General features: G+C 50.4%; 1 protein-coding gene across 2 annotated transcripts in view; it reads right to left on the bottom strand.

Annotated features, from left to right (window-relative positions):
- Positions 1–25158, bottom strand: part of CMTR1 (cap methyltransferase 1) — a 44602-nt gene that overhangs the window by 11590 nt on the left and 7854 nt on the right. For both annotated transcript variants that reach the window (XM_038761288.1, XM_038761289.1), the window contains 13 exons: positions 24136–24287; positions 22482–22640; positions 21127–21219; positions 20945–21016; positions 20320–20414; positions 20016–20088; positions 18580–18778; positions 16509–16627; positions 14360–14456; positions 12253–12385; positions 10263–10442; positions 6495–6551; positions 3866–3923 (listed from right to left, as the gene is read on the bottom strand). In XM_038761288.1, the coding sequence (XP_038617216.1) occupies positions 3866–3923; positions 6495–6551; positions 10263–10442; positions 12253–12385; positions 14360–14456; positions 16509–16627; positions 18580–18778; positions 20016–20088; positions 20320–20414; positions 20945–21016; positions 21127–21219; positions 22482–22640; positions 24136–24287 (1487 nt within the window). The remainder of the gene's footprint in view (positions 1–3865; positions 3924–6494; positions 6552–10262; positions 10443–12252; positions 12386–14359; positions 14457–16508; positions 16628–18579; positions 18779–20015; positions 20089–20319; positions 20415–20944; positions 21017–21126; positions 21220–22481; positions 22641–24135; positions 24288–25158) is intronic.

Below are 25158 nucleotides of genomic sequence, written 5' to 3'. Positions count from 1 at the left end.
CTCCTCGGCTGTCTTGGAGGGCCACAGTGCGGAAAAGCAGACCACCGCTGCCTGTCTGAACAAGCCTGAGGGGAATGGCGAAGGGCTGGAGGAAGCCACTGTACCGCCCTGTCCCTGCCGGGCCTCAAGAAGCGTGGTCTGGTTGAATGACTGAATGAATATGTATATATGTCCATATTTATTACTCTATTTTACTTGTACATATTTATTCGATTCATTCTATTGGGTTGATATGTTTGGTTTTGTTGTCCGTCTCCCCCTTCTAGCCTGTGAGCCCGCTGGTGGGTAGGGACCGTCTCTAGATGTTGCTAACTTGGACTTCCCAAGTGCCCAGTCCAGTGCTCTGCACACAGTAAGTGCTCAATAAATACAATTGAATGAATGAATGAATATGTATATATGTTTGTACAGATTTATTACTCTACTTATTTTACTTATACATATTTACTATTCTATTTATTTTATTTTGTTAATATGTTTTGTTTTGTTGTCTGTCTCCCCCTTCTAGACTGTGAGCCCGCTGTTGGGTAGGGACCGTCTCTAGATGTTGCTAACTTGGACTTCCCAAGCGCTTAGTCCAGTGCTCTGCACACAGTAAGCGCTCAATAAATACGATTGAATGAATGAATGAATATGTATATATGTTTGTACATATTTATTACTCTATTTATTTTACTAGTACATATTTATTCTATTCATTTTATTGGGTTGATATGTTTGGTTTTGTTGTCCGTCTCCCCCTTCTAGACTGTGAGCCCGCTGCTGGGTAGGGACCGTCTCTATGTGTTGCCAACTTGTACTTCCCAAGCGCCTAGTACAGTGCTCTGCACACAGTAAGCGCTCAATAAATACAATTGAATGAATGAATGAATATGTATATATGTTTGTACATATTTATTACTCTATTTATTTTACTTGTACATATTTATTCGATTCATTTTATTGGGTTGATATGTTTGGTTTTGTTGTCTGTCTCCCCCTTAGACTGTGAGCCCGCTGTTGGGTAGGGACCGTCTCTAGATGTTGCCAACTTGGACTTCCCAAGCGCCCAGTCCAGTGCTCTGCACACAGTAAGTGCTCAATAAATACAATTGAATGAATGAATGAATATGTATATATGTTTGTACATATTTATTACTGTATTTATTTTACTTGTACATATTTATTCTATTCATTTTATTTGGTTGATATGTTTGGTTTTGTTGTCTCCCCCTTCTAGCCTGTGAGCCCGCTGGTGGGTAGGGACCGTCTCTAGATGTTGCTAACTTGGACTTCCCAAGCGCCTAGTACAGTGCTCTGCACACAGTAAGCGCTCAATAAATACGACTGAATGACTGAATGAGTGAATGAATGAATGGTGGCCAGGCCACAGGCCTGGGGGGGCGGAAGGACCTCGGTTCTAATCTCGGCTCGGCCACTTGTCTGCTGTGTCACCTCGGCCAACTCATTTCACTTCTCTGGGCCTCGGTCACCTCATCTGGAAAATGGGGATTTAGACTCTCGTTGCCGGCAGGGAATGTGCCTGTTTATTGTTATACTGTACGCTACGCTTAGTACAGCGCTCTGCACCAAGTGCTCAATAAGTACTACCGACTAATTGACTGAGCGTGGCTCAGGGGAAAGAGCCCGGGCTTTGCAGTCAGAGGTCATGGATTCAAATCCCGACTCTGCCACCTGTCTGCTGTGTGACTTTGGGCAAGTCACTTCACTTCTCTGGGCCTCAGGGACCTCATCTGTAAAATGGGGATTAAGACTGTGAGCTCCCCGTGGGACAACCTAATCACCTTGTAAACTCCCCAGCGCTTAGAACAGTGCTTTGCACATAATAAGAGCTTGATAAAAATGCCATTATTATTATTATTATTATTAACTAAGTACTATTGACTTGGAGCCCCACATGGTACAGACACTAAGTGCTCAATAAGTACTACTGACTAATTGACTATTGACTAAGTACCACTGACTTGGAGCCCCACATGGGACACAGACTAAGTGCTCAGTAAGTGCTACTGACTAATTGACTCTTGACTAAGTACCACTGACTTGGAGCCCCACATGGGACACAGACTAAGTGCTCAGTAAGTGCTACTGACTAATTGACTCTTGACTAAGTACCACTGACTTGGAACCCCACATGGGGCACAGAATAAGTGCTCAATAAGTACTACTGACTAATTGACTATTGACTAAGTACCACTGACTTGGAGCCCCACATGGGACAGAGACTAAGTGCTCAATAAGTACTACTGACTAATTGACTCTTGACTAAGTACCACTGACTTGGAGCCCCACATGGGACAGAGACTAAGTGCTCAATAAGTACTACTGACTAATTGACTCTTGACTAAGCACCACTGACTTGGAGCCCCACATGGGACAGAGACTAAGTGCTCACTAAGTACTACTGACTAATTGACTGTTGACTAAGTACCACTGACTTGGAGCCCCACATGGGACAGAGACTAAGTGCTCACTAAGTACTACTGACTAATTGACTGTTGACTAAGTACCACTGACTTGGAGCCCCACATGGGACAGAGACTAAGTGCTCACTAAGTACTACTGACTAATTGACTGTTGACTAAGTACCACTGACTTGGAGCCCCACATGGGACACAGACTAAGTGCTCAGTAAGTACTACTGACTAATTGACTGTTGACTAAGTACCACTGACTTGGAGCCCCACATGGGACAGAGACTAAGTGCTCACTAAGTACTACTAATTGACTGTTGACTAAGTACCACTGACTTGGAGCCCCACATGGGACAGAGAATAAGTGCTCAATAAGTTCTCCTGACTAACTGACTGTTGACTAAGTACCACTGACTTGGAGCCCCACATGGGACAGAGACTAAGTGCTCCATAAGTACTACTGACTAATTGACTCTTGACTAAGCACCACTGACTTGGAGCCCCACATGGGACAGAGACTAAGTGCTCCATAAGTACTACTGACTAATTGACTCTTGACTAAGTACCACTGACTTGGAGCCCCACATGGGACAGAGACTAAGTGCTCAATAAGTACTACTGACTAATTGACTCTTGACTAAGTACCACTGATTTGGAGCACCACATGGGACAGAGACTAAGTGCTCAATAAGTACTACTGACTAATTGACTGTTGACTAAGTACCACTGACTTGGAGCCCCACATGGGACAGAGACTAAGTGCTCAATAAGTACTACTGACTAATTGACTCTTGACTAAGTACCACTGACTTGGAGCCCCACATGGGACAGAGACTAAGTGCTCAATAAGTACTACTGACTAATTGACTCTTGACTAAGTACCACTGACTTGGAGCCCCACATGGGACAGAGAATAAGTGCTCAATAAGTACTACTAATTGACTAAGTACCACTGACTTGGAGCCCCACGTGGGACAGAGACTATGTCCAACCTGATTAGCTCGTATCTAGCCCGGCGCTTAGTACGGCGCCTGGCACATAGTAAGCGCTGAACAAATCAATCAATCGTATTTATTGAGCGCTTACTGTGTGCAGAGCACTGTACTAAGCGCTTGGGAAGTACAAGATGGCAACCTATATAGTCCCTACCCAACAAATACCACTCGAAAGAAAAAAGTCTGAGGCCGGGCAGCAGAGGTGGGTCACAGAGCCTCGTTAGAGCCCTTTGTCGGCACCTCCACGGCTTGGGCACGGTTCGTGACGGTGGTGTTCTGGTGAGCGATGCCACCCCACCAGGCCCCACGGGACCCCCGAGCACAAATGTCCTCCTCCCGAGGCCAGAGACGGGGAGCGCGGAGCCGGGACGGAGGGTCCCGCTCGGGCCGGGTCCCGTGGGGTTGGGGTGGGGGACGGGGGGCACCCCGGGGTCCCGGGGAGCGGGCGATACTCACCCCCCAGAGCTGCAGGCACTCTTTGCGGATCTCTGCCTGGCGCGGCTCGCTGAGGGTTCTGTGGGGAAAAGCCGACGCCTGCTTAACGCAGCGAAGGGGGCGGAAAGGTGGGAGATTTCCCCTTCCCCTGCCTCTCCCCCGCCCCCCCAACCCACACACAAGCTCCTGCCCTCAGCGTGGAACCAGTCCAGTCAAGGGGGTGTACTTCCCAAGCGCTTCGTCCAGTGCTCTGCACACGGTAAGCGCTCAAGAAATACGCCTGAATGAATGAACGTTGAGAAGCAGCGTGGCTCAGTGGAAAGAGCCCGGGCTTTGGAGTCGGAAGTCATGGGCTCAAATCCCGGCTCGGCCAAGTGTCAGCTGGGTGACTTTGGGCGAGTCGCTTCACTTCTCTGGGCCTCAGTTACCTCATCTGGAAAATGGGGATGAAGACTGGGAGCCCCGCGAGGGACAACCCGATCACCTTGCAACCTCCCAGGCGCTTAGAACAGTGCTTTGCACATGGTAAGCGCTCAATAAATACCATCATTATTATATGTTGCCATCTTGGACTGCCCAAGCGCTTAGTCCAGTGCTCTGCACACAGTAAGCGCTCAATAAATACGACTGAATGAATGAATGAATGAGTGTAAAGGGCAACAGGGTGAGAAGCTGGCACAGCGGGCGATGACCTTCTGGACTGTGAGCCCCCCTTCTAGACTGTGAGTCCCCCTTCTAGTGAGCCCACTGTTGGGTAGGGACTGTCCCTATATGTTGCCAACTTGGACTTCCCAAGCACTTAGTCCAGTGCTCTGCACAGAGTAAGCGCTCAATAAATACGATTGATTGAATGAATGAATGTAAAGGGCAACAGGGTGAGAAGCTGGCACAGCAGGCGATGACCTTCTAGACTGTGAGTCCCCCTTCTAGACTGTGAGCCCACTGTTGGGTAGGGACCGTCTCTAGATGTTGCCAGCTTGTACTTCCCAAGCACTTAGTCCAGTGCTCTGCGCACAGTAAGCGCTCAATAAATACGATTGAATGAAGGAATGAATAAATGTAAAGGGCAACAGGGTGAGAAGCTGGCACAGCAGGCGATGACTTTCTAGACTGTGAGCCCCCCTTCTAGACTGTGAGCCCGCTGTTGGGTAGGGACCGTCTCTAGATGTTGCCAACTTGGACTTCCCAAGCGCTTAGTCCAGAGCTCTGCACACAGTAAGCGCTCAATAAAGACGACTGAATGAATGAATGAATGAATGAATGTAAAGGGCAACAGGGTGAGAAGCTGGCACAGCAGGCGATGACCTTCTAGACTGTAAGTCCCCCTTCTAGACTGTGAGTCCCCCTTCTAGTGAGCCCACTGTTGGGTAGGGACCGTCTCTATATGTTGCCAACTTGGACTTCCCAAGCGCTTAGTCCAGTGCTCTGCACACAGTAAGCGCTCAATAAATACGATTGATTGAATAAATGAATGAATGTGAAGGGCAACAGGGTGAGAAGCTGGCACAGCAGGTGATGACCCTCTAGACTGTGAGTCCCCCTTCTAGACTGTGAGCCCGCTGTTGGGTAGGGACCATCTCTAGATGTTGCCAACTTGGACTTCCCAAGCGCTTAGTCCAGTGCTCTGCACACAGTAAGCGCTCAATAAATACGATTGATTGATTGATTGATTGACCAGCCTGCTCACTTCCCCTGCCAGGGGATCAGAGAGCCCTGCCACCGGCCTCCAGGCTAAGGACTTCACGGGTTAACCAGCACGGGCAGGGATCTTGCCTGCCGACTCCGCTGAATGGTCCGCTCCCGAGCGTTTAGCGCAGCGCTCTGCAGCTAGTACGCGCTCGACAGATAATAATAATTCCCCCTTTTAGACTGTGAGCCCACTGTTGGGTAGGGACTGTCTCTATACGTTGCCAACTTGTACTTCCCAAGCGCTTAGTCCAGTGCTCTGCACACAGTAAGCGCTCAATAAATACGATTGATGATGATGATAATAATAATGATGGCATTTATTAAGCGCTTACTACGTGCCACTCTAAGCGCTGGGGAGGTTACGAGGTGATCGGGTTGTCCCACGTGGGGCTCTCCGTCTTCGTCCCCGTTTTACAGATGAGGTAACTGAGGCCCACAGTTCCCCAAAGTCACACAGCTGACAACGGGCGGAGCCGGGATTTGAACCCATGACCTCTGACTCTTTCCACTGAGCCACGCTGCTTCTTACTCATCAGATACCACTGATGATGACGGTGATGGGCCGGCACCCCCTTCCCAAGTCTTCCCACCCCCAGGCCGGGTGACGACCAGGAGAACCGGCCCGTGATGCCAAGATACGTCAAGGTCGCGATGCGGGAGCGGCGAGAGGGAGCCGGGATCTTGGCCGGAGCCAGGGCGAGATCTTGCCGATCTATTCGATTCTATTTATTTTATTTTGTTAGTATGTTTGGTTTGGTCTCCCCCTTTTAGACTGTGAGCCCACTGTTGGGTAGGGACTGTCTCTATATGTTGCCAATTTGTACTGCCCAAGAGCTTAGTACAGTGCTCTGCACACAGTAAGCGCTCAATAAATACAATTGATTGATTGATTGATTAGAGCTGAACAGCCGGCCGTCCATCCTCCACCTCCCCCCCATCCCTCGGAGACCGGAGCGCTTACGTGTCTTGGACGAAGGCGTGGATCTTGGCCAAGGCTTTGATCTGAACGCTGCAGTGACTGGAAATGATAAAAAAATTAAAATAAATAAGATTTTTTTGTGGGAAAACCCCAACGGGGCAGCTCACGCCATCAGAAGGCCTTCTGACCCCAGGCGAGACGAGAACCGGGAAAGCCAGCCCCAAATCGATCGATCGTATTTATTGAGCGCATACTGTGTGCTGAGCACTGTACTACGCGCATGGGAGAACACGATATAACAGAGTTGGTGGACACATTCCCTGCCCACAAGGTCACAGTCTGGAGCGGGAGACAGACATTAATATAAATAAATAAGTTACGGAAAAGGACGAAAGTGGTGTGGGGCTGAAGTTGTCGGGGGGAGTAAAGGGAGCAAATCCAAGTGCAAGGGCAACGTGGAAGAGAGTGGGAGAAGAGGAAGTAAAACTCAGGTGAGACAAAGTGGTTTCCTCCACTAACCCTAACCCCCACTGCCATCTGCGCCTCAGTTATCTCATCTGCAAAATGGGAATTACGACTGCAGGCCCCACACGGGACGGGGACTGTGTCCAATCTGATTTGCGTGTATCCACCCCAGCGCTTAGTACAGTGCCTGGCACATGGCAAGCACTTAACAAATACTGTAATTATTATTATTATAGTTCCTGTTTTATGACTGTAATGCAGCTCTTAGACAGAGGAGTATTTCCTGTCTCCCCTCTAACACAGCTCTAGGCCTGTCTGCTCAAGGAAATGGTAAGGAAATCTCCAATCAACTTTTACAGTTGGGGGAAAAAAAGCAGGAGAAAGGAAAGGAAAGGAAAGGAAAGGAAAGGAAAGGAAAGGAAAGGAAAGGAAAGGAAAGGAAAGGAAGAAAGGGAAGGGAAAGGAAAGGAAAGGAAAGGAAAGGAAAGGAAAGGAAAGGAAAGGAAAGGAAAGGAAAGGAAAGGAAAGGAAAGGAAAGGAGGAAAGGGAAAGGAAAGAAAAGGAAATGAAAGGAAAAGGAAAGAGGAAAGGAAAGGGACAGGAAAGGAAAGGAAAAGAGGAAAGGGAAGGGAAGGGGGAAGGGAAGGGAAAAGGGAAGGAAAGGGAAGGGAAGGGGAAAGGAAAGGAATGGAAAGGAAAGAAGGAAAGGAAAGGAAAGGAAAGGAAAGGAAAGGAAAGGAAAAGAGGAGAGGAAAGGAAAGGAAAGGAAGAGAGGAAAGGAAAGGAAAAGAAAAGGGGAGGGGAGGGGAGGAAAAGAAAAAAGAAAAGAGGAGGAAAGAAAAGAAAAGAAGAAAGGAAAGGAGAAAAGAGAAGAGAGGAGAGGAGGAGGAAAAGGAAGAGAAGAGAACAGAAGAGAAGAAAAGAAGAGAAAAGAAAAGAAAAAGAGGAAAGGAAAGGGAAGGGAAAGGAAAGGAAAGGAAAGGAAAGGAAAAGAGGAAAGGGAAGGGAAGGGGGAAAGGAAGAGAAGTGGGAAGGGAAGAGAAAAGGGAAGGGAAGGGAAAAGAGAAGGGAAGGAAAAAGGGAAGGGACAGGAAAGGAAAAGAAAAGAAAAAACGGGAGGGGAGGAGAGGAAAAGAAAAAAGAAAAGAAAAGAGGAAAGAAAAGAAAAGAAGGAAAGGAATGGAAAAAAGAGAAAAGAGAAGAGAGGAGAGGAGGAGGAAGAGGAGGAGGAAGAGGAAGACAAGAGAACAGAAGAGAAGAAAAAAGAAGAGAAAAGAAAAGAAAAGAAAAGAAAGGAACCCTAAACCATAGTATGGAGTGCTTGGGGATTCTGGAAAGCAGTGAATTTGGAAGGGAGACTAGCGAAACTCCTCTGGGCTAATATCCAGGCCTCCCTCGTCCCCAGACCGAGCTCTCCAGCCAAGAGAAAAAGGGCTGGACTTTTACTAAGAAGCAGCATGGTGTAGCGGCTACAGCCCGGGCCAGGGAATCGAAAGGTCATGGGTTCTAATCCCGGCTCTGCCACTTGTCTGCTGTGAGTAGCTTGGGCAAGTCACTTCACATCCGTGGGCCTCAGTTACCGCATCTGTAAAATGGGGATTGAGACTGGGAGTTCCACGGGGGGCTGGGAGCGGATCCAACCTGATTTGCTCGCGCCCAGCCCGGCACTCAGTACAGTGCCTGGGACGAAGTAAGCGCTTTAACAAATCCCACGCTTCTGATTATCACTAGCGGAAGCAATTCGGGAGAAATGACTTCTGCTTTCCAACAGCCCTTGGAGGGAGGAGGAGGGTCCACCCCACCCCGCCCCTGCATCTAATTCCCCTCCCTCTGTAGTCTTTCCCAATGCTTAGTGCAGTGCTCTGCAGACTGTTAAGTGCTTACTCCGCCACTTGTCAGCTGTGTGGCCTTGGGCAAGTCACTTCACTTCCCTGCGCCTCAGTTACCTCATCTGGAAAATGGGGATTGAGACCGTGAGCGCCACGTGGGACAGGGACTGTGTCCAACCCGATTTTGCTTGTGTCCATCCCAGTGCTTAGTACAGGGCCTGGCACATAGTAAACTCTTAATACCATTATTATGCTTCTAGACAGTGAGCCCACTGTTGGGTAGGGACCGTCTCTAAATGTTGCCAACTTGGACTTCCCGAGCGCTTAGTCCAGTGCTCTGCACACAGTAAGCGCTCAATAAATGCAATTGAATGAATGATTACTAATTATTATTAATAATATTAATAATAACTACTTTTCCTACAACTACTAGTCGCTACTGTACCCACTGGTTGTAAACCATGAGGCCCTTTGGCTCTGTTAGCCTGCCAAACGTGTCATGCTCCGTCTTTTCACTGAACAAAATGCACAGGGATGATCATCATCAATCGTATTTATTGAGCACTTACTGTGTGCACAGCACTGTACTAAGCGATTGGGAAGGACAAGTCGGCAACATATAGAGTCAGTCCCTACCCAACAGTGGGCTCACAGTCTAAAACGGGGAGACAGAGAACAAAACCAAACATACTAACAAAATAAAATAGAATAGATATGTACAAGTAAAATAAATAGAGTAACAAATATGTACAAACATATATACAGGTGCTGTGGGGAAGGGAAGGAGGTAAGATGGGGGGGGATGGAGAGGGGGACGAGGGGGAGAGGAGGGATGGCTCTCTACTTCTCAAACAGTAACGATCGTTGCTTTTGGGGATTCGAATCGCTTAGTACAGCGCTCTGCACACAGTAAGCGCTCAATAAATATGAATGGATGAATGAATTTTAGGCTTTTTTTTTTTAATTAAGCAACTAAAAAACAGTCCCATTCTTCAACTAAAAAACAGTCCCATTCTTCCTCTCCCAGCTCCACCTGAGGACGAGCCTGTTCTTGCCCTCTCTTTCCCCGGCAGCCCTGCTTTTGGGGATTCGAATCGCTTAGTACAGCGCTCTGCACGCAATAAGCGCTCAATAAATATGAATGGATGAATGAATTTTAGGCTTTTTTTTTTTAATTAAGCAACTAAAAAACAGTCCCACTCTTCAACTAAAAAACAGTCCCATTCTTCCTCTCCCAGCTCCACCTGAGGACGAGCCTGTTCTTGCCCTCTCTTTCCCCGGCAGCCCAAGCGTCGCCTCTGAGGGGGGCTTTTCCCGGGCCCCACGACGAAACAACAGATGCCAACGTCGCGCCTCAACCCGCCGGGCCCGGCAGCGGGCTCCGGACCTCCCCGGAGCCACGCCAACCAGCCCAGGTGCCCGCCGGCTGTTCGGTCCCAATGCCCACGTCGCCCTCGGGGTCTCCGGGCGCCGATCCGGGCGGCTTCCCTCCCGCTCCGCCCGCCCCCGGCCTCACCTCTCGTTGGAGCGGATCATGTAGTCGTTGAACTCGTGGTCTCCCTTGATGACCTCCAAGGGGACGACGAGGTTCACGTCCAGGTCGGTGCCGCGCAGCTGGTTGAGCTTGATGTTCACCATGAAGAGGTACTCGCGCACGTCGTCGATGCCGGACTTGAGGCTCTTACACACCACGTACCTGTTGGGGGGCCCCCGAGCGCCGCCGTCACTTCCCCCGGCCCGACGGGGGGACCCCCAGAACGAGGAAGAGTCGGGCTCCCCGCCTGCCCCGTCCCAGCCCCACCGGGGGCAGATAATAATAATAATAACGATGGTATTTGTTAAGCGCTTACTATATGCCAAGCACTGTTCTAAGCACTGGAGGTTTCAGGTTGTCCCACGTGGGGCTCACCAGTCTTAATCCCCGTTTGACAGATGAGGTAACTGAGGCCCAGAGAAGTGAAGTGACTTGCCCAAAGTCACCCAGCCAACAAGTGGCAGAGCCGGAATTAGAACCCAGGACCTTTGACTCCCAAGCCCCTGCTCTTTCCACTAAGCCACGCTGCTTCTCTAAGGGTCTAAGCACTGGAGGGTTCAGGTTGTCCCACGTGGGGCTCACCGGTCTTAATCCCCGTTTGACAGATGAGGTAACTGAGGCCCAGAGAAGTGAAGTGACTTGCCCAAAGTCGCACAGCCAACAAGTGGCGGAGCCGGGATTAGAACCCAGGACCTTTGACTCCCAAGCCCCTGCTCTTTCCACTAAGCCACGCTGCTTCTCTAAGGGTCTAAGCACTGGAGGGTTCAGGTTGTCCCACGTGGGGCTCACCGGTCTTAATCCCCATTTGACAGATGAGGTAACTGAGGCCCAGAGAAGTGAAGTGACTTGCCCGAAGTCGCACAGCCAACAAGTGGCAGAGCCGGGATTAGAACCCAGGACCTTTGACTCCCAAGCCACTAAGCCACGCTGCTTCTCTAAGGGTCTCGCGGGGCCTCCGGGCTGTGCTTTTCCCTCCTCTTTGCTGGAGACTCTAGACCGAAAACTCGTTTCGGGTAGGAAATGAGCCTGTTATTTTCTTCTACTGGACTCTCCCAATCAATCAATCAATCGCATTTATTGAGCGCTTACTGTGTGCAGAGCACTGTACTAAGCGCTTGGGAAGTACAAGTTGGCAACATATAGAGACAGTCCCTACCCAACAGTGGGCTCACAGTCTAAAAGTACTAAGTCTAAAAGTACTAAGTGCTCCCAAGCACTTAGTACAGTGCTCTGCACACAGTAAGCGCTCAATAACTACGATTGAGCTCCCTGTGGGCAGGGATTGTGTCTGTTATTTTGGTCGATTGCACTCTCCCAGGCATTTATTTATTTATTTATTTATTTTATTTGTACATATCTATTTATTTTATTTTGTTGGTATGTTTGGTTTTGTTCTCTGTCTCCCGCTTCTAGACTGTGAGCCCACTGTTGGGTAGGGACGGTCTCTAGATGTTGCCAATTTGTACTTCCCAAGCGCTTAGTACAGTGCTCTGCACATAGTAAGCGCTCAATAAATACGATTGATGATGATTTAGTATGGCGCTCTCCAGTAAGCACTCAGTAAATAAGACTTTCTTTCTCTCTTTTTTCCTTCTCTTTCTTTCACTCTTTCTCTCTTTCTCTCACTCTTTCTCTCGCTCTTTGTCTCTTTATGAGAAGCAGCGTGGCTCAGTGGAACGAGCCCGGGCTTTGGAGTCCAAGGCCATGGGTTCGAATCCCGACTCCGCCACACGTCGGCTCTGGGATCTTGGGCAAGTCACTTAACTTCTCTAGGCCTCAGTTCCCTCACCTGTAAAATGGGGATTAAGACTGTGAGCCCCACGTGGGACAACCTGATCACCCTGTATCCTCCCCAGCGCTTAGAACAGTGCTTTGCACATAGTAAGCGCTTAACAAATGCCAATTATTACTATTATTATTATTTCTTTTTCTCTCTTTCTCTCGCTCTTTCTTTCCCTCTCCGATTTCTCACCTCTCAGAGTTGGCAGGGCGGCTGGTCACGGGCTTGAAGAGAGACACGCGTTCGAAACAGCAGTACAACAAGTAGAGCAGTCCCACGCTGAATGGAGTGAACAGGTCAAAGGATTTACAGATAAAGTGGCCTCCTGGGTCAGAGAGAAGAAGCCCGTTAATAATCATTAATCAATCAATCAATCAATCAATCGTATTTATTGAGCGCTTACTGTGTGCAGAGCACTGTATTAAGCACTTGGGAAGTACAAGTTGGCAACATATAGAGACAGTCCCTACCCAACAGTGGGCTCACAGTCTAAAAGGGGGAGACAGAGAACAAAACCCAACATATTAACAAAAAAAATAAATAGAATAGATATGTACAAGTAAAATACATAAATAAATAGAGTAATAAATATGTACAAACATATATACATCTATACAGGTGCTGTGGGGAAGGGAAGGAGGTAAGACGGGGGGAGTCAGAGGTCATGGCTTCAAATCCTGACTCCGCCGCTTGTCAGCTGTGTGACTTTGGGCAAGTCACTTAACTTCTCTGTGCCTCAGTTCCCTCATCTGTAAAATGAGGATGAAGACTGCGAGCCTCACATGGGTCACCCTGATCACCTTGTATTCTCCCCAGTGCTTAGAACAGTGCTTTGCACATAGCGCTGAACAAATACCAAAATTATTATTATCATTAAAATCTGCCATTTCCTCAACCACATTAATCCAAGCACTTATCCTATCCTGCCTTAATAATAATAATGATGGCATTTACTAAGTGCTTACTCTGTGCAAAGCACTGTTCTAATCAATTAATCAATCAATCCGTGAAGACCGTGAAGCTCCGTCTCCCCCTTTTAGACTGTGAGCCCACTATTGGGTAGGGACTGTCTCTATATGTTACCAACCTGGACTTCCCAAGCGCTTAGTACAGTGCTCTGCACACAGTAAGCGCTCAATAAATACGATCGATTGATTGATTGAAGCGCTTACTATGTGCCAGGCACGGTACTAAGCGCTGGGGCGGGTACAAGCAAATCAGGTTGGACACAGTCCCTGTCCCATGTGGGGCTCACAGTCTCGATCCCCATTTGACAGATGAGGTAACTGAGGCACAGAGAAGTCAAGTGGCTTGCCCACGGTCACACGCAGACAAGTGGCGGAGCCGGGATTAGAACCCTTGACCTTCTGACTCTGGGAAGCCCAATCCTGTGGAGAAATGGCCCTAAAAGCCACCCAAAGATTCCTGGAGATTCCCAGGAACGGTGCTCAGGGAAGCCAATCGGGGATCCAGAGCAGCAGTGTGGCCCAGTGGAAAGACCACAGGCCTCAGAGTCACAGGACCTGGGTTCTAATCCCAGCTCCTCCACACGCCTGCTGTGGGACCTTAGGCAAGTCATTTCCCTTCCCCTGTGCCTCCGTTTCCTTATCTGGAAAATGGGGATTAAGGCTGTGGAGTCCCATTCGGGACATGGGCTGATTAGCCTGTATCTACCCCAGCGGTTAGTACAGTGCCTGGCGTGGAGTAAGTGATTAGCAAATACCACAAAAAAAAAAAAAGCAACCACAGGTCAACGACAGGAACTTTTCTAAGTCGGAGGGCGGCAGTTGGATCCAAAGGCTCTCTTTCCCCAGGGTTGGCCGAACCAGCACGGTTGAGGAGGGCGGGAGTTCATTCATTCATTCATTCATCATTCAATCGTATTTATTGAGCGCTGTGTGCAGAGCACTGTGCTAAGCGCTTGGGAAGTACAAGTCGGCAACACCATTTAGGCGCTGGAAAGAAAACCCCTCGGCCCAGTCCCGCCCAGGACCCCTGCCTGCTTTCGCTGCAAGAATAAACCCTGGGAACCCTCGGAGGACAAAGTCTCTGGACAAGAGGACGAGGGACCTGCATATATTTATTAGTCTATTTATTTGTACGTATTTATTCTATTTTGTTAATATGTTCAGTTTTGTTCTCCGTCTCCCCCCTTCTAGACTGTGAGCCCGCCGTCGGGTAGGGACCGTCTCTCCATGTTGCCAACTTGGACTTCCCAAGCGCCGAGTGCGGTGCTCTGCACACAGGAAGCGCTCAATAAATACGACTGGATGAAGGAATGAACGAGGGGGAAACCGACCTGTGCGGACGAGGGACAGTCCGGTGAGGAACTGGCAGAGCAGCAACTGCTTGCTTAGGATCTCCTGCAGGTTGTGCTGGCCCTTCACTGAGAAGCCCTGCAAGGCAAACACAGAGATCGGGGGGCCGGAGGAAGGAGGGTGAGGGTCTCCCCAAGGACCCCGGGGCACCTAGCCAACAAAATCAATCCCATCTGGCCACTCGGGAATCTGGCCGCTCCGAAATTGTGAGGCAACGGGACCGTATCTAATTCCCCTCCCTCTGTAGTCTTTCCCAATGCTTAGTGCAGTGCTCTGATGACGATGATGATGTTGGTATTTGTTAAGCGCTTACTATGTGCAAAGCACTGTTCTAAGCGCTGGGAGGTTACAAGGTGATCAGCTTATCCCATGGGGGGCTCACAGTTTTAATCCCCATTTTACAAATGAGGTCACTGAGGTGCGGAGAAGTGAAGTGACTTGCCCGAAGTCACACAGCTGACAGTTGGCAGAGCCAGGATTTGAACCCCTGACCTCTGGCTCCAAAGCCCGGGCTCTTTCCACTGAGCCACACTGCTTTTCTAGTGGGAATCAGACTATCATCTGGAAGTCAAAAGGACCTGGGTTCTAATCCCACCTCCGCCACTTGTAGTAGTGATTGTATTTATTAAGCACTTACTGTGTGCAGAGCACTGTACTAAGCGCTGGGAGAGGAAACACGAGTAGGAATTAGACATGGTCCCTATCCCTATCCCTATCCCTCTGCACACTGCAAGTGCTTACTCCGCCACTCGCTGGCTGTGTGACCTTGGGCAAGTCACTTCACTTCCCCGCATCTCAGTTCCCTCGTGTGTAAAACGGCGATCGAGACCGTGAGCCCCACGCGGGACGGGGACTGGGGCCGTGTCCCTGTCCCGATTTGCTTGTACAGGGCCTGGCACGGAGTAAACGCTTAACAAATACCATTATGATTACTAATTATTTTTAATAATATTAATAATAAATTAACTTGATCAATTTAACGTTAATATTATAAATATTACTTTTAAACTAATGTACTTTAAACTACTACTATTAAAGTATTAATACTATTAAATATTAATACTATTTAAATTTAAATTAAATTTAAATTTAATACTATTAAATATTAATACTATTAAAGTATTAAACTACTTTCCCTACAACTACTAGTCGCTACTCCATTCACTGGTTGCAAACCATGAGGCCCTTTGGCTCCGTTAGCCCGTCAAACGGGTCACGTCCCGTCTTTTCGCTGAACGAAATGCCCAGCGATGGCTCTGTGCTTCTCAAACAGTAACGATCGTTGCTTTCGGGGATTCGAATCGCTTAGTACAGTGCTTGGCACACAGTAAGCGCTCAGTAAAGACGACTGGATGAATGAATGAATTTTAGGCTTTTTTTTTTTAATTAAGCAACTAAAAAACAGTCCAGTTCTTCCTCTCCAGCCCAAGCGTCGTCTTTTTTCCCGGGCCCCGCGACGGAACAACAAATGCCAACGTCTCACCTCAACCCGACGGGCCTGGCTGCCTTTAAGTTGCATCAGACTACTCCGAGTCCGCTCCCTCTCCCAAAACTATCGCTCAGGGCCTTTGTAAAGTACAATTAACCCCAGAACTGGGCTTTGCCCACTTTAAGTGCTTAATAAATTCGATTTCTACTACCAGGTGTCCAGGGAAAAACGGGTTGCCACAAGTAACGAGACGGCCGCCCTTCTATAGAAGCCCGTAATAGATGCCAATGATAATAAGAATAACGAGGATGAATCTGCGATTCTCCAGGAGCTACGGTGACTCTTTGGTTTGTCGGGGAAGCGTTTGGGGAGGTGGATGCTTTCGGAGCTCCGAGGGGCCATTAGAGAATTGCAAAAGAGGTGTCTGAGCAGCTCCGTTTAAGAAGGCAGCGCTCACCGGGGCTAGGAAAGGCATCCCGTTACGTTTTCCCGGAAACGACGACGACACCCACGCCATCAGCGGGCTCCCGTCCGGCCCCGCCGTAGTGCAAAAATGGTTCCCGGGGGGGAAAGGGAGCCGTCGGTGTTTCTCAAGAGCCCACCTGTTTCCCGGGGAGTCACGGAACAGCTGGAAGAATTGGGCGGAAAAATCAAAACAACTTCCTAGGGCCCGGAGGGGGAAGGGGGAGGCGGACACCTACCCCATCCGCCATGAGGAAGTGCACGCCTTTGCGGTCGGTGTTATCCAGGACGAAATTCCGAAAAGCCGTGATGTTTTCTGGGCGGGTGATATCGCCGTCTCCGTCGATGCCCCCTTCTCCTGTCACGACGGACAGACCGCGGGTGGGGAGTTCAACCTTGGGCAAGTCACGCGACTGGCCTGGGCCTCGGTTCCCTCCCCCCTGTAAAATGGGGATGAAGGCTGGGAGCCCTAGGTGGGACGGGGACTGGGCCTGATTAACTCGTATCTGCTCTAGCGCTCAGTGCAGTGCCAGGCACGTAGTGAGCGCTGAACACATACCATATTTAAAAAAAAGAAAATACAGGCCGCGGCTCTTAGCTCCTTGGGATAGGTCCTGGGACGGATGGGCCTCTTAAGACCCCCGGGAGAGGAGCGGGGTCTTCATTCCGCCCCCCACCTTCCTCTCTCTCCCCACAGACACAGACCTAGGGCTCCCAAGGAACTTTATATGCAGCTAAAACGACGGGAGGAAAATGGAGAGAACGATCCAAGAGATAAAAAGGGGCCTTTCTGGGAAAGACGGAGTTCCCTCCCTCAGGAAAAATGGATCCCTCTCCTCCCACGCCCCTCTTCCTCACCGCCTAATTTCATTTCAAGAGCAGAGAGGTTTAGGGACCAGAAGACAAGCATCTTGGCCTAGTGGAAATAGCGTGGGCCTCTGAGTCGGAGGGCTTGGGTTCTAAACCCAGCTCTGCTGGGTGACCCTGGATAAATCACTTACCTTCTCTGTGCCTCAGTTTCCACCACTGTAAAATAGGGATTCAATACCTGTGCTCCCTCCTGTCTAGACAGGGAGCCCCATGTGGGATAGGGGCTGTGTCCGACCTGCTTGAACTTGCCAATTTCTACTTCCCAAGCGCTTAGTACAGTGCTCTGCACATAGTAAGCGCTCAATAAATACGATTGATGATGATGATGATACCCCAGTGCATAATAATAATAATAATAATAATAATAATTGTGGTATCTGTTAAGCGCTTACTATGTACCAGGCACTCTACTAAGCGCTGGGGTGGGTATAAGCAAATAGCGTTTAGAATGGTGCTTGACGCATAGTAAGCGTATAATAACGATAAAGGCTTTCAACCAAGGAGTTACCTAATCCTGGATTTAGCGTTTGCTTCTCAACTGTTCCTGTTCCCCTTTTTCCTCCTAACCTGGGCAGAGATACGAAGGGGAGCGAACAGATGCACTGTCAGAGAATAATAATAATAATAATGATGATGACGATGGTATTCGTTGAGCACTTATTATGTGCCAACTTTTAGACTGTGAGCCCACTGTTGGGTAGGGACTGTCTCTATATGTTGCCAACTTGTACTTCCCAAGCGCTTAGTACAGTGCTCTGCACACAGTAAGCGCTCAATAAATACGATTGATTGATTGATTGATTGATTGTCAAGCGCTGTTCTAAGGACTGGTGTGGATACAAGCTAATCAGATCGGACGCAGTCCATGTCCCACGTGGGGCTCACGGTCTTAATCCCCATTTTACAGATAACTAGAGAAGCGAAGTGACTTGCCCAAGGTCACACAGCAGAAGAGTAGCGGAGCCGGGATTAGAACCCAGGTCCTTTGGGCTCCCAAGCCCATGCCCTAACCACTTAGCCACACTGCTTCTCCACGAGACGGACGCGTTGCTGGGGGGACGTGGAGAGATGACTGGATTCCACAGCCGGGGCCCATTTCCAGGAACAGGAATGGGATGTGTATCGAGAAATAAATCAGAGACGGGGCAGGGCTTAGGGCCTCCTGTCGCTGGGGACTCCCTTCGGAGGAGGGAGTACATATTCTACTTATTTTATTTTGTTAATATGTTTTTGTTCTCTGTCTCCCCCGCCTAGACTGTGAGCCCGCTGTTGGGTAGGGACCGTCTCTATATGTTGCCAACTTGGACTTCCCAGGCGCTTAGTCCAGTGCTCTGCACACAGTAAGCGCTTAATACGACTGAATGAATGAAAGGAGGAATCGAGGGCGACCTCGGCTTCCGCGGCCCGCTCTCCGGACGCCCCTCGGCCCGCGGCCCGTACCGTAGTAGGGCTCGAAGAGCTCGCTGGAAGCCGAGTAGAAGTCCTCCAGCTTGAAGTCGTTGGGGCCCTTGAGGGTCATCCCGAAGCCCTTGGCGTGCCACTTCTTCCTCCACAGCACGTACTCCGAGAAGCCGCCGGGGCCGGCGCACACGTCGGCGAAGTACAGCAGCTCCGCGTCCCGGTCCTTGATCAGGGGCTTCTGCGAGGGAACGGCGCGAGGGGTCACGGCCCGGCGAGCCGGCCGGTGCCCGGGCACCGCTGCCCGAGCCCCGGGCTCGCCCGCCGATCCGCCCCTGGGGTGACCTCTTTCTTTCGGCATTTCTTAAGCGCTAACTATGGGCCACACACTGTAGTCAGCGCTGGGGTAGAGAAGCCACAGAGCCCAGTGGATAGAGCCGGGGCGTGGGAATCAGGAGGACCCGAGTTCTAATCACGGCTCCGCCATTTATCTGCTGTGTGACCTTGGGCAAGTCGGTTCGCTTCTCTCGTCCGCAAAATGGGGATTCAGACTGTGAGCCCTGTACGTCTACCCCAGCTCTTAGAATAGTGCTGGCCACTTAACAAATACCATTATTGGTATTATGATGAGGATCGTCTCTAGATGTTGCCAACTTGGACTTCCCAAGCGCTTAGTCCAGTGCTCTGCACACAGTAAGTGCTCAATAAATACGACTGAATGAATGAATTACTAATAATCCTCATCATGATCATAATACAAATAAAATAAATTGCAGACACGCATGTAACCTTTTAGACTGTGAGCCCACTGTTGGGTAGGGACTGTCTCTATATGTTGCCAATTTGTACTTCCCAAGCGCTTAGTACGGCGCTCTGCACATAGTAAGCGCTCAATAAATACGATTGATGATGCTGTAACCATGGGGGAACGGCAGGGTTATGAGAAGCGGTGTGGCTCTATGGAAAGAGCCCGGGCTTTGGAGTCAGAGATCATGGGTTCAAATCCCGGCTCCGCCAACCGTCAGCTGTGTGACTTTGGGCAAGTCACTTCACTTCTCTGGGCCCCGGTTCCCTCATCTGGAAAATGGGGATGAAGACCGTGAGCCCCCCGTGGGACAATCTGATCACCTTGTAAACTCCCCAGCGCTTAGAACAGTGCTTTGCATATAGTAAGCGCTTAATAAATGCCATCATTAATATGAGAAGCAGCGTGGCTCAGTGGAAAGAGCTCGAGCTTTGGAGTCAGAGGTCATGGGTTCGAATCCCGGCTCCGCCACATATCTGCTGTGCGACCTTGGGCAAGTCACTTAGCTTCTCTGAGCCTCAGCTACCTCATCTGTAAAATGGGGATGAAGACTGGGAGCCCCACGTGGGACAGCCTGATCACTCTGTATCCCCCCCCAGCGCTTTACACACAGTAAGCGCTTAACAAATGCCATTATTATTATTACTAAAGCTATAGATCGGCCCGCACTCACCCCGTGAGAGTCTTTGGGGTTCGTAAACATGCGATCGAACACGAAATCAATGTTGGCCATCTTCATCGCTGCCCTGGAACGGAGCAAGGAGGGGAAAAAAGCCCGTGAGCGCTTTGTGGGCTGGGAGGCTGGCGTCCGGGGCGGGAGCCCACTGTTGGGTAGGGACTGTCTCTATATGTTGCCAATTTGTACTTCCCAAGCGCTTAGTACAGTGCTCTGCACACAGTAAGTGCTCAATAAATACGATTGATGATGATGAGGGGAAGCACGAGGAGTGGGGCGGGGGGGACAACCGCCTGCCGACCTGTTCAGGAAGAAGACGCCGTGGATCATCTCGTAAGGGTTGGCCCTGGTGCGGGCCCGTCTCATCTCCTCCTTGTCCAGGACGTCGAACACGCTCTGCCCCGAGGAAACCAGAAACGCAGAGTGAGGGCAGGGACTGTGCAGAGAAGCGGAGGGCTCCGCACACAGTCAGTGCTCAATAAATACAACCGAATTTGTGACCGGGAGGACCAACTAAGCGTGTCTCTTCCCAGGGAACCCTTGACTCTCTGGAGAAGCAGAGAGGCCTAGTGGAAAGAGCCCGGGCCTGAGAGTCGGTGGCCCTGGATTCTGATCCTGCCGCCGCCACTTGCCTGCTGGGTGACCTTGGGCAAGTCGCTTTACTTCTCTGGGCCTCAGCTCCCCAGTATGCACAATGGGGACTCCTACTCGGACGGCGAGCCCCATATGGCACTTGCTCGTCTTGGCATCTTTTCAGTGCTTACTAAGTGCCAAGGTCCCACAGCGAGGAGGCGGGATCAGAACCCAGGTCCCCCGACTCTCGGGTCCATGACCGCTCGAGTCCTCTTTCGTCAGCTCGCTAAAGGACAAGGGGAAACTCCGGAGGGGCCGTTCGCTTCCACCCGGCTCCGGCTGAGAGGCCTCACCTTACACTGCAGCATGCTGTGCAGAAGGTCCTCCCCGCAAAACTCAGTCTCGTCTTCAATGATCATCTTCCTCTAGATCCGGGCACAAGAAAACAACCGTCAGGACACGGGCAGGGGCTTTCCGCCGGCGGCGGCCGCTCGGACGGAACGTCCCCCTCAAACGCGGAGGACGGGACGGATACCTTTCCTACGGTCATCCACTCGGTCATCTCTTGGGTGTCGGGAATCTCGGTGGTACATTCCGGGAACCAGGACACTTGCTCGCAGGCACTGGGCTGCAAACGGAGCAGAAGCGGGCGTGGTGAGGTGGACCATCTGATGGACAACACTGTCGGCCAGTCCGTCGTATTTACTGAGCACTTACTGCAGGCGCTCACTATACTAAGCGCTTGGGAGGGTACAATACAACCGTAAGCAGACACGACGACTGTCTCTTAATCAGTTGAATTTTTCAAGCCCTGACTGGCGGCAGGCCGCTGTGCTAAGAGCTTGGGAGAGTCCAAAAGCGCTTAGTACAGTGCTCTGCACACAGTAAGCGCTCAATAAATACGATTGATGATGATGATGCAGGACTGCCCTCAGAGGGCTTGCCGTCCCATGGGGCACCGCAGACTTACTTCTAGACTGTACGCTCGTTGTGAGCAGAGAATGTCGTATTATTACATTGGCCTCTCCCAAGTGCTTAGTACAGTGCTCCGCACACGGCAAGCGCTCAATAAATAAAGGCAACTCAACTACTGTCTCAAGTAGAAACCAACCATTTTCTGATGGAAAAATTACGAGATTTGATGACCCAATTTCAATCACCCAAAAGAGCATCATTAGGGAGAGTCTCTCCGTCCTAAGCTTCAGCTCCTTATACTCTAACAGATCTGTGGGTGAGGAAAATTCAGTCCTCCTTCCCTTGTACCAGTTTCTATTAGAAATACACGTACGCGGGCATATGTGGATTATATACCCTCGGAGACCGTGGAAAGGGTTTCAAGCTTTGCTTTTTATTTTTTTTCCTGCGGTGTTTGTTAAGCGCTTACTGTGTTATGTGTCAAGCACTGTCCTAAGTGCTGGGGTAGATGCGAGTTCAAATTAAATCATCCCCATTTTACAGTTGACGAAACAGGCAGAAAGAAGTTAAATGATTTGCCCGTGGTCACACAGCCTGCAACTGGTCCTCTGGCTCCCAAGCCCGTGCTCTTTCCCCTGGGTCACGCCGCTTCTGAGGAGAAAGGCCAAATCCAACTGCCATTTCCAAATTTTGACCCCAATCCCAACCGCCTCGCGCTCTCATCTGCTGGTCTTTCCCGGCAGATGAAGCATTAAGGATGACGCAAGGAGCCGGGAACTTTCAGCTCCAAAAACGCTTTTAATTTGCGACCTTGGTTGGTTTTTAACCCTGGACTAGCCTCAACTGGAGCCCCTTCCCAAACCGAAGCCTCATGAAAAGAACAGCGTGGCAGGAGACGGCAAGGAAAACTCGAAGCCGAGCTGCACTGGCCACCCTCGTCGCGCTGTAAAAGCCCCCCCGGGATGCCGGGCTCACCTCTGGTTCGTCTCGCCAGTCCACGTTCAGTTCCTGGTCGAAGCCCTTCAGCGTCAGCCCCAGGCCCCTCCGGCCCTTCTGATTGGAGGTCTCCACGATGTCCTTCCTCCCCTGGCTGTATTTCCCCAGACCCTGTCCTTCCCGGAAGCCCATCTTGGCCTGAAAAAGGCAAGCAAAACAACGCCGTGACCCCGGGCGGCCGGAGGATGTGGCCTCCGGTGGGGGAGTCTCTCTGGCAGCGGGGAGGAGTGGGAGAAACGAGACCCTTCTGCCCGGCTGGAATTACAAACCCAACCAGTGCTTCGTGATCTCCCTGGAGACCTTCGGGACGCCTCCTTCCGCCAGACTCCCCCCCCGATAATGGGGAGAGCACGGGACGGGCCAAGAGGGAACGTCACCCAAATCTCTGACCTCTGAAAAAGCCCCAGACGAGGAAAGGTGAATGTTTGAGAGAGTCCTAAGGGCTCTGTACCTCCGTAAGGGGGAATGAGTGAGTCGTAGCTATCCCCAGTGGCTGAGCAAATCCAAGAATTTGCTAGGAAATCCTAGGATCCTACGTCATCCCCTGGGCCTGGAATGCCCTCCCTCTGCCCATCCACCAAGCTAGCTCTCTTCCTCCCTTCAAGGCCCTACTGAGAGCTCACCTCCTCCAGGAGGCCTTCCCAGACTGAGCCCCTTCCTTCCTCTCCCCCTCGTCCCCCTCTCCATCCCCCATCTTACCTCCTTCCCTTCCCCACAGCACCTGTATATATGTTTGTACATATTTATTACTCTATTTATTTTACTTGTACATATCTATTCTATTGATTTTATTTTGTTAGTATGTTTGGTTTTGTTCTCTGTCTCCCCCTTCTAGACTGTGAGCCCACTGTTGGGTAGGGACTGTCTCTACGTGTTGCCGACTTGTACTTCCCAAGCGCTTAGTACAGTGCTCTGCACACAGTAAGCACTCAATAAATACGATTGATTGATTGATTGATTGAAAGGTCACGGTGGACTATAAGAACCCCTTCATCCCGATAGTCCTCAAAACTGGGCTTTGGGTCTAAAACAGGCTGGGAGGCAGTCTGGAGTTCCAAAACTGAGCCTCACAAACCTGCACCCCGTTCCCAACAGCGCACCGACCCCCGCTGAATCCCCATAGTCCGGGTGCTCTCCTTCGGCACTGGAGGGATGGACGGCCCGGAAAGCTCGGGCTGGATTCTCCCCCGCGGACGGACAGCTAAGCAGAGTTCTCTCTTCTTGGGGTGACTCCATCCTCAAGGTCTGGGGGGCTTCTAGTTGTGTAAGAGGGACCCCCCACCCCAGAGGCAAGGGATGTGTTAGGGGCTGAAGAGCCACTTGTTCGTGTTTCAAGGAGGGGAACCGCAACCCTTCATTTCTGTTGCTGCAGTTTTCAGGAAACGAGAGCCACGTTTTAATCCCGCAGAGGCCGAAGCAGGGAACGATCCGGAGTCGGATAACGGCTGCTGAAGCCGTCATAGAGCCAGATTCAGTCTCCTGGGAGCCCGCTGCCCCTCGACGTGACCGAAACCCCTCTTACTGGACAGAAGGTCCTCCCGCCTTTTCCCCCAACCTACATCTCGGTGAGGACTGCACCTTTCCCAGTCCCGCAGCCGCCTTTCCACAAACCGCGTCGGGGGGATTCACGCACCATGAGCTTCTGGGAGACGCTGTTGTACATGGAATAGCGGGAAGAAGTGCCCTGGGTGAGGGAGTCCTCTGGGAAATCATGGCTGAAGGAGCCGAACACGGGCCTCTTCTCTTCGCTCTCGCTGTCGGAGCCGCTGGCGCTTGTGGAAGACTCTGAAAGAGGAGCAGGGGAAGGTGGGATCAGCAAAGGCCCAGCACGACCTGGGGGGTTTTAGGGGAACCGTGGTTTTCCCAGCTCTTCCCAGGCTGCGACTGATTTTTTTGTACGGTGTATGTTAAGTACCAGGCACCGTGCTAAGCTCTATCCACTAGGCCAGGCTACTTCTCATTCATTCAGTCGTATCTACTGAACGCTTACTGTGTGCAGAGCACTGCACTGAGCGCTTGAAAAGTACATCTCCTTTAAGATGTCTTTCCTAGACTTTTTTAGTACGCTAACCCAAGGGATGTTATGTTGCCGACTTGTACTTCCCAAGCGCTTAGTACAGTGCTCTGCACACAGTAAGCGCTCAATAAATACGACTGACTGATTGATTGATGAGAGGCTTTTTCCCCATTCTCGAGTCCCAGTTCCACTCGATAGGGCTCCTTCTCACAAATACTGAATTTCGCATTGGTAACACTCCTGCCCAACCTATATAACCGTGGCAGGCCCGCAAAGGAAGAGGAACCTGGCCTCTCCTGCCCGGGCCAATGACGATGCCAACCGCTTTATCTTTTGAATTGCTAATAATAATAATAATAATAATAATAATAATAATAATGGCATTTGTTAAGCGCTTACTATGTGCAAAGCACTGTTCTAAGCGCTGGGGGATACAATGGGATCAAGTTGTCCCCCGTGGGGCTCACAGTCTTAATCCTCATTTTACAGATGAGGTCACTGAGGCTCAGAGAAGTTAAGTGACTTGCCCAAGGTCACACAGCCGACATGTGGCGGAGCCGGGATTCGAACCCATGACCTCTGACTCCAAAGCCCGGGCTCTTTCCACTGAGCCACGCTGCTTCTCACTGAGTCACGCTG

Source organism: Tachyglossus aculeatus, chromosome 19 (assembly GCF_015852505.1).
Source record: "Tachyglossus aculeatus isolate mTacAcu1 chromosome 19, mTacAcu1.pri, whole genome shotgun sequence".
Lineage (NCBI taxonomy): Eukaryota > Metazoa > Chordata > Mammalia > Monotremata > Tachyglossidae > Tachyglossus > Tachyglossus aculeatus.
The sequence above is the reverse complement of the archived record's forward strand: the minus strand, read 5'-3'. Positions and strand labels throughout refer to the sequence as shown.